We start from the raw sequence: 15245 nt of genomic DNA, 5'->3' as shown, positions 1-15245 counted from the left end.
ATTTGCCCAAGACCTACTCTATTCAGTAAGAACAGTAAGGTGTTATGTAACCAGTAAGTACTGAACCTATCCTGTTCAGTAATCTGCTGCATGGGAGAACACTGTCAAAGGGGAAAAAAAGTATTTGTCAAAGACAGCAAAGATATCCCCATGTGTTTGGGCTTTACTCATGCCCACTATTCATCTCCTAGTGGTCCTCCATAGGGGGGAAAAAGTTATACATCCTGCCATAGGCACAGAATTCAGGTTTTCATTCTATTCATAACAGGATAGTTTTAATGTGGCAAGTAAAAATATCACAATTTTATGTGGAGAAATCTAAAAAAAGGAAGAAAATCTAGTCCAAATAGCAAAACTATCAACAACATAATCAATTCTTTATAAAAGATCACCGTCTTGCATGAAAACACACAAAACGTGAAGTTTTACTCTGATGAACTCGGTGGAATGTAGTTGCATATAAACAAAGAGTTGCTCTATTAAAAAATATGTATTTGAGACAAATATAGGTTATGTACCAATGTTTTGACCTCTTTTAACCTATGCCATTGCAAAACGTTAAATTGTCATAAATTAGTTTTACTTCAGATCTATTGATTTTAGTCTAATTAACAGAAACAAGCCCAACTTGGGGATATTAAAGCTAGATCTCATTTATTCAGGGGAACATCTCAGAGAAAGAGCCAAGTTTTTTTCCTTCAGGCTTCCCACAATTCTGTATACCACAGCCTTATGTGGAATCATGTCTACTTTCAAATCCAAAAAGAAAGTCTTGTTTTTCATCCTTAAACATTATGTGCTTGTACAAACAACAGGACAAGAAGCTATTATGTATCATGCTTTTAATACAAACTTAAAAAAATCTGGAACAATAGAAACTGTACAGATTTGATCAACCTTTGTTGTTTTTAACTAAATCTTTAGACATGCCAATGTCCTGTTCCAAAATATTGCACAACATTCTGAATACAAAACGCTGATTGTATTCCTCCTTTGCTAGAGAAAAAAAGAAAACAGAACCCCACCCCCTCTGAATCCCTACTCAATGGCCCTCTGCCTGTAAAAAACAAAACAAAAACAAGAAAACCAAAGAGACGAACAAGAACAGCATGGACCTCTGCATTAAAAAACATACATAATTATGTCCTCTTTGTGTTCATCCGTCCACTTTAGATCACATGTTGTTGATTCACTCTTCAAAAAGGGTCAGGAAGGAGGGAAACAAGGGAAAAAGGAGCTTTCAATGCTGCTTTTTTAAAATTTTCCTGAAAAAATATTTTTCTCTCCTCTAAGAAAAAATTTTGAAAAGAAAAGTTTCATTTTGTACGTTAGAAATATACATATATTATATATACCTCTTACATTTTACAAATGTAGCAAATTATTCAATATAAACAGACAACAAAAAATTAACACAAACCCATAAAAATAAAAGTTAAAAAAAATTCTTTTTTTCTTCCTATGAAACCAGGTAAATTAGTGCAGGTCTTAAAAATAAAATTGAAGCCAAACATCTAACTCTTGAGACAAGAAGACCAAAAAAGAGGCCGTGAGTTTCATTGTTGTCAGCACTGGAAATGCTTCTGAAGCAGAGTTATGTGTTCATTATGTGTTTCTTTAGGAAATAGAGGTTGGTCCCTCCCCCTTTCTTCCTTGTGCATGTAGACTTCTTTTCCAAAAGCAAGAGTATAATAAAGCAGTGTCAAACATTGCAAATTGCAGGTGCTAAGTGAGACTTCCTCCCTCTTATTCTAAACCTTAGAAGGGTATGCATATAATCCTTAAAGGTGGGTTTGTGGCATCCTTCTCTGCTACAGGAATAAATTAACAGAGATTATGCTGGATGGATAGTCTCTACCCAGGAGGAAGATGTGGTTCAAGTCCAGTGTAATAACTAGGCAGTCTACATTACAATACACTCCACAGGGGCAAGTGGGTGGCAGTGATACTTTTGGGGGAAAGCATGAACAAGCGTAAAGCTGAACAGTTTGTAATAGTTTTGTTCAGGTTTAAAGTTTCAGCCCTATGCAGTTTTACCTTTTCATTACTGTGTACTTTCCCTCTTCATCCACTGAGTGCATCAGAAAACAGGCAGAGTGTTCAATATACTTTTAGTGTCTTCTTTCCTCGTCCCATGAAAGGGGAGGAAACAAAGAAAGGACTCACTTTAGGGGCATATTAAAATATCCTTCAATTCAATCCCACAATGTGCCTAGGCAGGAAACATTTCCCATAACTACACCCATGATATTGAACACATTAAAAAATAGTTACCGTTCTCTGGAGGATAGGTGCATCTGGAGGTTAAGGCTCTTTTATATTCTAGCAAGGAATCCTTAATGTAGGTTGAGGGAGTGGGGAAGGGAAACTTAAAAGGTCAAGCTCTAGAAGAACGTATTTTAGCTTATCTATTTGACAAGACTTTGCCAGAAAAGTTGCAGAAGCAAGAGTTAATACAACCCAAACTGAGCTATAGAAGAGAGCATAAAGTGGAGGATGTAAAACTGCCTAAATGGGATACCGTTTACCAGTCAGTTTCCTCTTCCTATCTTCACTGCTCACTCATTTAACTCCTTAAAAAGATTGCTTACTCATTACCATAGCTAGGTAAATTCTGGGACTCATAATTATTTTATAAGGCATAGATGGGGAAGGTTTCCTATCTAAGGCAAATTCTGTCAATTGGTTTGCAAAAAACTCAACATTAGAAGGCCACTATTGTCTATTTCTTCCTGGCATCCTCTCCCGCTGAAAAAAGGAGAAATACAGAATACAATTGGGATTGCTAGCTCACCAACAATAATAAGGAAGGACAGACTCTATAGTTCTATCAGTGAACACTTTCTTCACATTCAAATCACTTGGATATTCTATGGCAAGCCCATTTCATCCCTGATGCAGAGCCTTGAGATGGAACAACTTTAAGCTGGAACAGGTATGTGAGGTGCTCTTCTATACAAGAATACCTGATTCCTTTCCAATGAAAAATGTAACATTTTTGGTCAAAAGTCCTAGGAGATGTGAAATTCAAAGTGCAAACCCTCTTACCACCCATTCAGAGAATAGCCTACACAATAACTCCTTTATCCCTGTCAAACGTAGTGCTTATAATATTTGAAAGTAGGAGAACCATCTTTTCTATGAGAACTAGTAACCAAATGATCAGCTACCAATCAGAAGAGCATAGAACCTGACAAAATTTCCAACTGATTAATCCAGAGAAACACCAACAGATGTTCTCAGGCACAAAACACCAACAAATCCAACATTCACCCTTACTCTTGAATGAGTGCAATATACAAGGATAATTCTTTTTCACAGGTCAGAAGAATTTTCATATAGAGCTCTATTTGTCATATTATTAGCAAACTGGCCTGAGCTTCCCTAAAATCCACCACAATCTAGCTTTTAAGAAGACTAGAGAAAAAAAGAGGCTTGTAGGAAGCATGAGGCAAAATACTGTCCCAGATGTCACATTATCCTCTAGAGGAATTTCCAGGGAAATAAAATTTTCACTGCAAGACCCTGTCATCACCAGTTAGCGTAAGATAAACTTTGTTTTCTGTTCTAGGATTATAAAATCTGAGAGTTCTAAGAAATTTAACTAATTTATCCCACCATCTATGCCGCTCATATATATATGAAAACAAACCACAAGTCTCCCCGGGAAGTGCTTGAGATGTTACACAACCAGAGGTATTTGATCATTTCCCATCCCTACCCTAGGCCACCTGAAAAACTGAGAAAATTCAAGACATCTGGGTATGAAGAACATGACAGCACCTGAACAAGGCCATCCTTACAGCAAGCATATTTGAAGACCAGTTCCAATGAGCAGCATGGGAGATTAAATAAAGTAACTCTGGTTCCAACCACTGCTGGGCCAAGAAGGATAGCCTCTTTCATTAAACATACAACAACAGGTAGGAAAGAGCACAGAATACAAGTTTTAAAAAGAATCAGTGCTTCAGCAGCGCTCCCTGGCATGACACAAGAAGTTTCATCTCTTTCCAAGAAGTTATATTTATAAGATTTCAAATATTTCTTAATTATTTTTCTCTCAGGTTTTTTTTTTTTTTGGAAGTGGTTTTCCCCAGAATACTCATATGATGGTCAGTTGGCCAAAACCACTGGCTGGAACGACTGATTGGGATACTGCATGGCATTCAGATTGTAGCTGAGTCCTTCCACAAAGGGTGTCTTCTCCAGAAAAAGGCTGTTGGTGCTTCCACCAAAAACCTGAGCCATGTCAAAGCTGCTGCCACTACTGGCACTGAACTGTGATGCAGGAGGAATGCCACCAGCCTGGGTTTCAGTGGCTACACTATCAAAGAAGAGGCTGCTGGCTCCTGGTGATCCACCATTGTAAACAAACTCCTTGGCATTGGGGGAGAGTTGAGACTGAGGGGCTGGGCTGCCCCCGATGAAGTTCAGAGAATGCATAGACAGGGAAAGGCCTTTGTGCTTCAGCAGGCTATTGGTGGGTGAACGGACCAAACGTTGTGGCTGCTGTGGAACCCCTGTACCATTGGTGCTTGCTCCAGCTCCTCCACCTTTCTTCATCTTAGTTGAGCCAAACTTTGTGGCAGCAAATGTAGCAGTGGTAAAAGTAATTGGCTGAGCAGATCGTGGGATGAATGTAGGGCTAGGTGATTGACCAAAAGATGGTGATGGAGAATTAGACAAAGAATTCTCCTGGCTTCCAATAGGTACAAACACCTGTGCATCAGGATTGAAACTGCTCTTGATCTCCTTGTCCAACTCAGCTGCACTGCAGCCCTCACTGTCATCCAGATAGAGGACCTTGACTGACCCTTTCTCACCAATTTGGTAAGAAACCTCAAAGGGATCAATCCAAACACTGAGTTCTTCAGGGACATTGGCTCGCACATCCTCTACAGCAAGTCCACTCCGTTTGGCTGCCATTTCCACTACGGGGTCCACAGTTTCTCCAATGTGAACACAACGGTAGCCAGAACCTTTCAGAGGTTTCTCTGGATACCAGTGACCTTCATATTTCTTTTTTAGCAGCCTCTCTAGCTCTTCACCAAACAGGTCAGCTCGCCTTCGTGGAAGCTTGTTGTACAGATATGAGATGATGAAGTTCAGAGCAACTTTGATCTCTAGATGCATACTCCCTTTACAGCAAGCAAATTAGGGCAGTATATTAAAAATAGACAAAGGATACAACCATAAATGGATTTTGGCTCCTGGAAAAAGAGAAAAGGAAGAAAAGGAGTAAGCATGGTATATTTAATATTATGGCAAAGCAATACTTCTGTTTTAAAACAATTCAAAAATTAGCTAAAGCAATTGCTATGTATAAATTGTATGTAATTTCAGAGCGATTGTTATGGTGGACAAATCAAGTTCTTACATGGGATTTTAAGATACTACGGATTTGATTTTCCAATCTAATATACAGCTTTGTTTAAATAATTTTATAGATTTTTTTGGACTGGGACATAAAAGTGATTTAGAAACCAGAAAGTAAGTACTATTGTCTTGAGTGTATAAACTGGCACTATATATATATTTTCTATTGGGTTTCCTACAAAGTTAAGTTAATAAAAGAATTCAAGTCACTTTTTCTCATGTGCCAACTGTTATTTATCTGAGATTTTGAAAGCCAGGTATCTGTAAAAGAATAAAATGTGCTGATTATAATATACAATATTGCCATGTCCTCTAATAGAAATTTAACATAGCACAGCATACTCACTAAAGTTCTAGAGTGCCTGCACATTATATGCATGCAAATCTATATATTTACATATGCACGTGTGAATATATAACGTTACTATACTGAAAAGAGCCTTTTTAAGTGATTTAGTTCAAATCTATGATCCACTGGCTAATCATTCATCATAATTTTGATGACTTGTTTTCCACGTTAATTGTATTGTTTTACTTCATTTGAACACCTTCCAGTTTATCTGTGTACTTCTTAAAATGCAGCTCCAAAAAATATATGCAAGTCTTCCAAGTAAGAGCTGATTTGAACAGAAAAAATTGGGAATGCTGTTTCTCATGATCTGAAAATGATAGTTCTAGTCATGTAATCACTGTTATTTGTAAGCCGCCCAGAGTCACAGAGAGCGAGTGGGAGGCCATATAAATCTTCTAAATAAATAACTCAACCTGGATCTAATTATTGCTTCCAAGAAATATGTATCTTAGCCTATATACATGCTATATTTGGTCTGCATTTATTTACTACATCGTATACTGCCCAAAGCCCGTCTGAGAAATAAGCAGTTAAGAAATAAGAAATATAAATAAATACTGAACAGCTTACTTTCATTTTGTAAGTTTTTTTACCCAATTTCTCTTCCTTCAAAATAGCATGGAAACATTGTTTTATAACAATAAAACGTTAAACTTGTATGTCACATGACACCCCCAATGACTGCACTGATTGATCGTTCTATCTAAACATTAAACTTATATGACACCCAATAACTACACTGATCTCTTTCTCTCTACCCCCCTTCCCCCCTCATTTGTCTGTCTGTCTGTCTGTCTTAGATACTTGGTATCTTCAGACACTCACAGTATTTAACATTGGAACAGTATGTTCTGTACAGATACAAATGATATAAATAAGCACATTTACCACAACCACCCAATTTATGGTATGCTGATGTGTTGATAGACCTACCTTCTGAATTTCTGATACTAAATATAACAGACAAAGTTACATTTAAATTTCATTTTAAGCTACTAGATATAGCAGTTCAATACATTTAAGGAGATAAAATTGAGAAGCAAATTATAATGCCTCCCATCTCTGTTGTTCTAATAGCAAACTATTAAATATTTGAAACATTCTTTCTTTAGCATCATTTCATATAAACAAAAAATAATATTGGAGAGGAATTAACAAGTACCTACTGGCCCCAGCATTGTTCAATTAAACGGTCACTTGTAAAGATGCAAGTATCTAATGATGCTTTTAATGGTTTCTGTGTGACATGCAGACTAGTTTAAAAAATTCTTAACCAAACTTCTCTTCTTTTAGGGGGGGTTACACTACCAAATGATTTACTGTCTCTCTCAATAATACTTCAATCCACATTGTTTTACTCTATCCAATAATACTCTTAAGTGCCTAGAAAAGATATATATGATTATTTAAATTGAGGATTGTATGTATCATCAATTTACCTGCAATGTAACAGATCCAGTTTTTAATTGGCACCTTAGTCAACAGCCTGTTTTGGGTCCATAAAATATTCAAAAAATGAATACTAGAGTTGAATTTCAATGATGCACTACAAAATGTGGCGGTTTATGGCAAGTATTTCTTCTGATAAACTATTTGGTACCGGTATTCAGAAGCTAGGAGCCCACTGGAAACCTGGGACTAGAACAGCATTCCATTAAGGAACAGGAAGAAAAATTATCATCTTTTTTCACTCATAGTCTCATTCTTAGACATCTGTGTCAGCATATCTGCCATTTCTAATTGCAACTTCATTTGTGTACCAATACTTGAAAGCATATTAAATGGTGTGGCAAAAGGACATAAGATGATGTATTTAATAAACTATCATCTCTTACAGTAATTAAACTATGGAATTTCCCACAAAACAGTAATCTGAGACAGCACCCTTCAAATGTCAGTTCAATTTGTGAAAAATAGATAAGGATGCATGCTCCAGTGTCATTTCTTTCATCTTTATCTTTTGGTATTTAAGGAGCAGCTATCTATGGGAACTTTACATTTGTTGGAAAGAGATAGAAAGATTGGCAATAAATCCTCCTCTTTCAATAATTAAAAGATGTAATACCTAGAGATTGTCAAAGGGAATAAATTTACAAAGAATAATGGCTATTAAATTGAGAAGGTTATTTGCTATCTCCAGGTTAACATGAAGCATACCTCTGATTATCAGCTGCTGTGAACCAATGAGAAGAGGACCGCCCTCATGTCCTGTTTGTGGACTTTCCATAGGTATCTAGTTAAGTCATTGTGGGAAATTAATATATTAGAGAAAACAGGTCTTTGTTTTAACCCAGCAAATCTCTTAAAAATATAAAGCAGAGCTTTGCATCAAAATGTAAATGGGAGTATATATACAAGATTTTAAAAGTTCTATTCTTCAAGCATACAGGTAGTCCTGAACTTATGACTACAACTGAGCCCAAAATTTCCATTGTTAAGGAAGACAGTTTGTTAAGTGAATTTTGCCCCATTTTACCACCTTTGTTGCCACAGTTGTTCAGAGAATCATTACAGTTATAAAGTTAGTAATATGATTGTTAAGTGAATCTGGCTTTCCTACTGACTTTGCTTGAGGTCGCAAATGGTGATCACATGACCCTGGAACACTGCAACCATCATAAATACATGCCAGTTGCCAAGAAAATTTTGATCATGTGATCCTAGGATGCTACAATGGTTGACTGTATGAAAAATGGTCATAAGTCAACTTTTTCAGTGCCATTGTAACTTCAAAAGGTCACTAAATGGTTGTAAATTGAGGACTACCTGTGTTGTTATTGCAACCAATACAGAAGCTTCTAAAATAATTCCATCTGAATGGGGATAGCCATAAAATTATTTCTGATAGCAGAATCCAAGACCTTAAGAGTGTACTCCAGGAGCAACTAGGCTATAAACTGTATCAAAACTATTTGAATATGCCTATTTAACTTGGAAGGCAAGACCAACTAACACACAGCTCAAGTATACAAAATAGTTTGTATCTGTGTCCTGTGAAATTATTGTTTTGAGAAACTAGAACATTTAGGAAAGTAATTTATGACTGTGAAAGGTTTTCTTTTTTGGGGGGGGGGCACAAGGCTATGATCTATAACATGCATACCATAATTTATGATTATAGAGTTATCTTGCCAATCATCCTAAAGAAACATACAAAAAGAAAAATGTTATTCAGAAAATACTATTCTTGTTTGCCACTTTCTCAAGAACAGGACGCAAATCACCTTGAGCTCACTTCTGAATAATTAGGCTTAATTCCCTCCAGATTCAAAGGGGCTTACTGCCAAATAAATGTAATGAGAACAGCAACATTTGGATCTAAAGAAATCCATTTTGTTCTAATGTAGACATAAATGTTAGGTGACTTTTTAAAAAAGTATCTATTTTTTTAAAAAACTGTAAATTACCCAGTCTTTTTTTAATCTGATGGTCTTGAAACCCAAGAAATAAGAAATAATGACCTACACAATGATCTATTAATAGTAATTAGATCAAGTAACAAAAAGGCAGCAAGTCAAATCAGCCCAAGTCACTTGGCATTATGTTTCTATTCAAGGATGTTTTATTTTGCTTCGAATTTTTCTCGAATAGAATGTGGTTTCTCATCAGACTAAAAGTACCAAGAAATAATTTTAAAGGAGCCCCCTCACAATATTGTACATTTTAGTATATTCAAATTATAAAATCAGAACAAAAATTTACTAAATATAAAAGAATCCTCCAAATTTGGTACAGCAATTTTAAAAAAAGATCTGAAAAATAATACCTTAGCTTTAATTATTAGCAAAGTAAACTTGCATTCATTAGAATTCCTTAATCCTTAAGATCGTTAATTTGGAAACAAGTGAGACAACATCAGAGACTAATAACAGAATTAAATCTGTTTTTTTTATAAAGCTTCAATAATAAAATCGAAGTTATTTCAGAATAGCCAATTATCTCGAGAATATAATATAATTGCAATTTATTCTGCATGTGGCAATTATATCCATGAGACAACAAATTAAATAACAATCTCCATGAGATTGTAATCAATATTACTCAATGATTTTGCATATAAACAGTTAAACTATAGTTATTTCTTTGGGAGGAGTGTATAGCTGCCTAGTCATAGAGTAATTGAGTAAAATACTTTAAACATAGAATACTAGAGAACTTTTTAAAAACGTTCTTAATTATCTAGAGTAGCTGTTAGGCTGATGATCAGAAGTACTTTAAAAAATAAAAGCCCACAATGACCAATTAAAAAATCTGAATTCCTGATTAATCTGTTACCTATCCTTACAGGAGACATTCTAAACAGAACAGGAGCCTTGGTTCAACCGACTCTCACAGCAATCCGCTGTTTACAGAAACTCAAGTTATCTACTTTAAAGACGAAGGAAGAACAGAGGGGCGAATCCTAGAAATGTTCTCGAACCACAACTGCCCAATCTAGTATTTCCTCTATCAAAATCCGTTGCCCCCATAGGGTTATAGGGACAAATCACCAACTCCTTCCCAAGCCTCCGCCCACGTGCGAAGTTGATGTACTGTTTTCTCCCTAGGGACCTCCCCCCCCCCCGAAAGGTCTCGGGCGGCTTGCCTGCCCCTCCCCCTGCCTCCTTAAGCGCAGTTGCCAACATTCGCTGATGAAGCCTCTCTAATGACCCTACCTCTGCGAACAGTTTCTTGGCCTCCTCCCAATTCCGGTGTCTCCGAAGCCGTACTACCTCATGAATTCAGCATCTGTTACAAAATGGAACGCCCGAGTAAGTGACCTACTTTGTCTTTTAACTACCCTTCTCCATTTGCTTTGCGCCAAAGCTGGCCCAGGCGAGCGCCTGCTCAGCTAAGCCGTGTAAAATTTTCCATGGCGCATGCGCTCTTTGCGCTCTATTGCTCAACCCCCCCCCACCCCCCCCCCGCCGCCGCTCCCCCTTGCCATTTCGCATTTCAGCTATAATCGCCGATTTCTTCTCGCCTCTTTCTCTCCTGTGTGCGGAAAAGCGTGTGGAGCCAGGAGAGAGGCCGGCTGAGGAAATATCAGGCACTTGGCAAAGCACAGCAGCTCCTACTCTCCCACTCTAGCCTTTCATTCCTCCTTTGCTGGAGGCCCATAAGAGATCTCCCCAACCCCCAGCGCAATCCTGCCTACCTGGAAGTGAGACCCAGGATGGACCTTTTTCCTAAGACACCCCCCCCCCCCCAAGCTTTTACACGCGGAGGCAGGGCAAGTCTTGAGATGTAGCCTTCCTTGGGGAAGAGAAGCCACTTTGCCATTTTCTCCACAGAGCAAGGGAGCTATTTTGCCGGCCCTCTCGCGGAGGTTTCCGTTTCGCCCCTGCAAGTGTCAAGGTACCCTTGTGGCCCTAATCCCTCTCGTGCTCCTTAAGGGGACTCGCATAAACACTCCTACAAAGCCCACCGAAGGCAGGGAAAAAAAAGTCCGTGCCCAAGTGAAGGTTATTGAGACCTGACCTTCTCCCTGGAAGAAACCCGGGACAGCCCAAGCCTGGCCGAGTTTTCTTTTAAAAGCCAGCCTGCTCAACCGATTACCACTAGCTCCATTCGGGGCTGAGAGGGTCATCCCCGCTTTTCTCTTTCGGGGAAAAACAAATAATCCCAGGTTGCGAGGCGTCCAAGGCGCTGATTAGGCCCCAGGATCTCTTTGTGGCTCAAAGGAAAATGCCGAGTCTAATTTACCTCACGAAGATCGATGGAAGCCGGAAAGTGCGTTTTTGATCCCCAGAAAGTATTGCTGCAGGAACGACTACGGCAATTTCATTTGACTGAGCCTCTCCGGCTCTCAATCCAGCTTTTTTTTTTTTTTAATAAAAAAAAACCATTGAGAAGGAAGAACAAGTTTACCCGTCTTAAGCCTTCGGACGGAGGTGGGGGATGGGAACCCGCATCTTATTTTTTCCCTAGGTCTGTGTTTGTGACATACGAAATCATAAGGAGGCGGTGGGGAGAGAAAATTCGAGTATAAAAGGGATGGAACCACTTTTTAGACAAAGCCGCGCTGGCCATTGATCCGGATTAAGCCAAATGGAACGAAATAAACACCCTAGGTCGACCCCCGACTTTCCATTGTGCCCCCTTCGCTCCACCTCCATTATTTGATATCAGCAACCATTTTCATATCCTTTAAAGAAAAAGCGAAGAATACAAGCTCGTCCGCAGTATGTTCTCTTTAAACCAAAATCTGTTTTATAGGAATTTCTTTTAATAGTCGGGTCCCGATTCCAATAAAATGAACGAAGACAAAATGGTGAACTGGAGTCTCTTCAGTCGTTCAAGCTAAATGGTTTTCAGACTTCCTCGCCCTTCAAACTAATACTGTAATATCAGCAATGTTGCTGGTTCTAAGGGAAACAATATTACTAGAAGGGAAGGTTTGCTTGTAAAGGCAGAGCCGTTCTCCCCTAGGGAACCGGGGGCGGGGAGGGGGAACGGGCGGAGAAGGAACCCCGACATGACTTCTCAGAACCCGACTTGGAAGAGCGGCGGCTTCTGAAAGAGGCCCCGATGAAATCGCCCTTTAAAGGAGCGGCGGAAAAAGCAACCTTGAATAGGAAAGGGTGTCGAGACGGCAAACTTGGTCAAAAAGGCATTCTTCAAACAAATGTAAATAGTATATCTATAGGGAATACTCTTCGATAATGCCCACCCTCTCCCTCTCCCTCTCCCTAGCCATAAGCAATTACTTACTTTTTTTTCCTTTTTCCTTTTTTTTTTTTTCAGCACCAGGAAAGGTGGTTTGGTGGCTTCTTTTTCTTTCCAGATATTTTTTGGGAGTTTTTTTCACAAAGCGCTGATGTGGTATATTCGATATATATTTTTAAACCGTACGGATGCTATTTCGATAACTTCTCCCCCCTCTATAGGCCAAATCAGAAGTGGGGTGAGAGGATATTGAATGGAGAGCCCCCTTCTTTCCTTACTTTCCTCCCTCCGCGGGAAACCTGAAGCCACCCTCTCCCTGGCCCAAAGTGAGCAAAGTAAATGAAAAGTTTCACCCTTAGCAACCCTGCGCAAGGATATTCTCTTCCACACCCATGGTGATGCGACTTGCAAAGGACAAGGAAGGAGAGGGGAGGGCGGACCGGAACTACTTCCCCAACGTCGGTTTCTATTTAACTCGCGATGTGCCGTGGCGTGCGCTTTGCTCTTGTTGCAAATGTTTGTAAGTCGATCGCTCTATCGCTAACAGCAATTTTCTTTGTACTGTTATTGAATTAACCCCTTCATACTGTAATTCTAGTAATTTTTTTGCATTAATTAGTATAAATATAAAACCAATCATTTAATATAGATTAGATCCCATTACTACGGTACCAATAACTTAGTAAAATAGTTGGACCACCTGTAAGGTCTCAACCCTTTACCTAAGTTAATTCATCAGAAGTAACCACAGCTGCTGATTCTGTATTAGAGCCTTAAATGAAAACCAAGACTTTACCATTCACCTTTAATGAAGACACATTAGCATCACAAAAATTCTTTAATTTTCCATTTTTCTCTAATGAAACAAATAGACAGTTTGTATGTTAAAATTTAGGAAATGTGAGAACAGTAGAGTTTACTCCTGATGGGATAGAATCGTTCAAAAACAACCCAGCATTAGACACACAAATACTATAAATGGGTTTATGGTAACTTCCTACTGCCTTGCATATAAAATGCAATCTTCTGAACGCTGATCTTAATGCACAAATGCATAGGAATGAAAACTTTGCAGAAGCCTGCCTCATTAATAAACTGCAGTATTAAATACAAAACATTCTTTCAGCTACTCGTTATCCATTCATATTTAGATCCTTAAATGATGTCTCAGAAATATAAGCAACAATGCTAAAAGATGGCATGCTATTGCCCTAAATATATGCAAGATAGATTACAATGATGTACATACTAGAATTTATTCAAGTTCCTTGAAGAGGTTATTCCTAAATGTTTAAAGTTTATTCAAGTTCCTTGAAGAGGTAAATTCCTAAATTTACTCATGCTACTGTAACTTCCAAAAATATTTAATATATTAGTATTAAGATTATTTTAAATGGTAAAATAAGACTATGCAAGCAGAAGCAAGTGGCTTAATTCAGTCATAAGAAAGGGTCCTTGGTGCTGTGTGAGCTTGGTTGTTTTCTTGCAGATACATTACCCAATGAAATATGGGTCATATGATGTTACCTAGTTGAGGTAATGAACAGTCTACAAAAAAAACCCCAAATTCATAGAGCACCAAGGACCCCTCATTTCAAACCTGAGCTACAAATATTCTTTATCAGTCATAATGATCAGTGTTCTTCTCATGTACTTCTTTAGGTACCAGTGCCTATTTCTGTTAGTTACCTGTCTAAAGGAAAATTACCTATATGTATGGTTTTGAAACAATCTTATGCTTTTTAATAAAAGGTAAAAGTCAGAGTTTTTGTTACTATAAACTATATATAACTCTCCTCTTACAATGTAGCCAATATTGTGTAGAATTTCAAGCTTTTCCAAAACCTTCCTCAGTTTCTGATATCTGCATGTGACAAACACCTATAAGCAAACCCTACTTTTACCCTATTTCTGAGAAAGTTCTGCACAAAAGGACACCTGTTTAAACAATATATATGCAGATATACAAAGGTAATCCTGGACTTGCAACCATAATTGAGCCCAAAATTTCCATTGCTAAGCAGTTAAGTGAGTTTTGCCCCATTTTACGGATTTTTCTTGCCATAATTGTTAAAGAGTCAGTGCAGCTGTTAAGTTAGTAACACAGCTGTTGAGTGAATCTAGCTTCCCCATTGACTTTTTCAGAAGGTCACAAAAGGTGATCACATAACCCCAGGACATGTCCAATGTCTGAATTTTGACGATATGATCATGGGGATGCTGCAACCCTCATGAATGTGAAAAATTGTCCAAAGTCATTGTTTTCACTATCGTCGAATTGTCACTAAACAAATGGAAGTTGACTACATAGTGTACATATCAGGAAAAAAAGCATGTCTGTTTTACCCCTGCCTGAAGTCAGTCCCAACAGACCTTCCTAAACTTGCCCATTGTTAATTTCTCTGAGACAAGGCAAAATTCCAAGGGTACTCTAGTAACCACTGGCTGGTTGCTGTGTGTTTGATGGTAACACATCCTATTTTGTTGAGGCCTGAACTTTCTTAATAAAGATCTGGTGAAGCAGACTTTGAACTTTCCCTTAGAGAAGGGCTGGTGGTGGTCCGTAGGTGGGGAGGGTGGTGTTCACGGCGGGAGGACCGTCTCACCTGGCACAGAGCGGGATAGAGCCAGCCTTCTTGTTTTGGAGACAGCCGTATTGTCTACAAAAACTAGCAACATTTACCGAAGCGCAATATGTGTGCGTTTCCCAGTCGGTCAGTTTAATTTTAAGGCAGACAGTTAAGCGTCTTCGTTTCGATGATCCCTCAACTTCGTCGTTTGCGCTCCTATCGCTCGCGGACCTGTTCAAAACAATACATTGTCGAGGAATTAAGGTTCCGCGTAGGCCTCCGATCTTCTCGCTTACTCC

General features: G+C 38.5%; 1 protein-coding gene across 1 annotated transcript; it reads right to left on the bottom strand.

Annotated features, from left to right (window-relative positions):
* Positions 1–825: 825 nt before the first annotated feature.
* On the bottom strand, positions 826–12697 carry TOB2 (transducer of ERBB2, 2). Its single transcript, XM_070947944.1, has 4 exons — positions 12422–12697; positions 10384–10456; positions 7886–7961; positions 826–5210 (listed from the first exon to the last, which is right to left on the bottom strand). Exon 4 carries the CDS (start codon positions 5131–5133, stop codon positions 4114–4116), a length of 1020 nt encoding a protein of 339 aa, XP_070804045.1. The 5' UTR covers positions 5134–5210; positions 7886–7961; positions 10384–10456; positions 12422–12697; the 3' UTR covers positions 826–4113.
* Positions 12698–15245: the final 2548 nt, after the last annotated feature.

Source organism: Pituophis catenifer, unplaced genomic scaffold (assembly GCF_029215685.1).
Source record: "Pituophis catenifer annectens isolate HBS135680 unplaced genomic scaffold, rPitCat1.0.hap2 SCAF_7, whole genome shotgun sequence".
Lineage (NCBI taxonomy): Eukaryota > Metazoa > Chordata > Lepidosauria > Squamata > Colubridae > Pituophis > Pituophis catenifer.
Note: the sequence above shows the minus strand (reverse complement) of the source record. Positions and strands in the feature narration are given on the sequence as shown.

Bases quoted from the DNA above. Each gene is read 5' to 3' on its own strand.
- TOB2 (XM_070947944.1), bottom strand. From the start codon at position 5,133: ATGCATCTAGAGATCAAAGTTGCTCTGAACTTCATCATCTCATATCTG.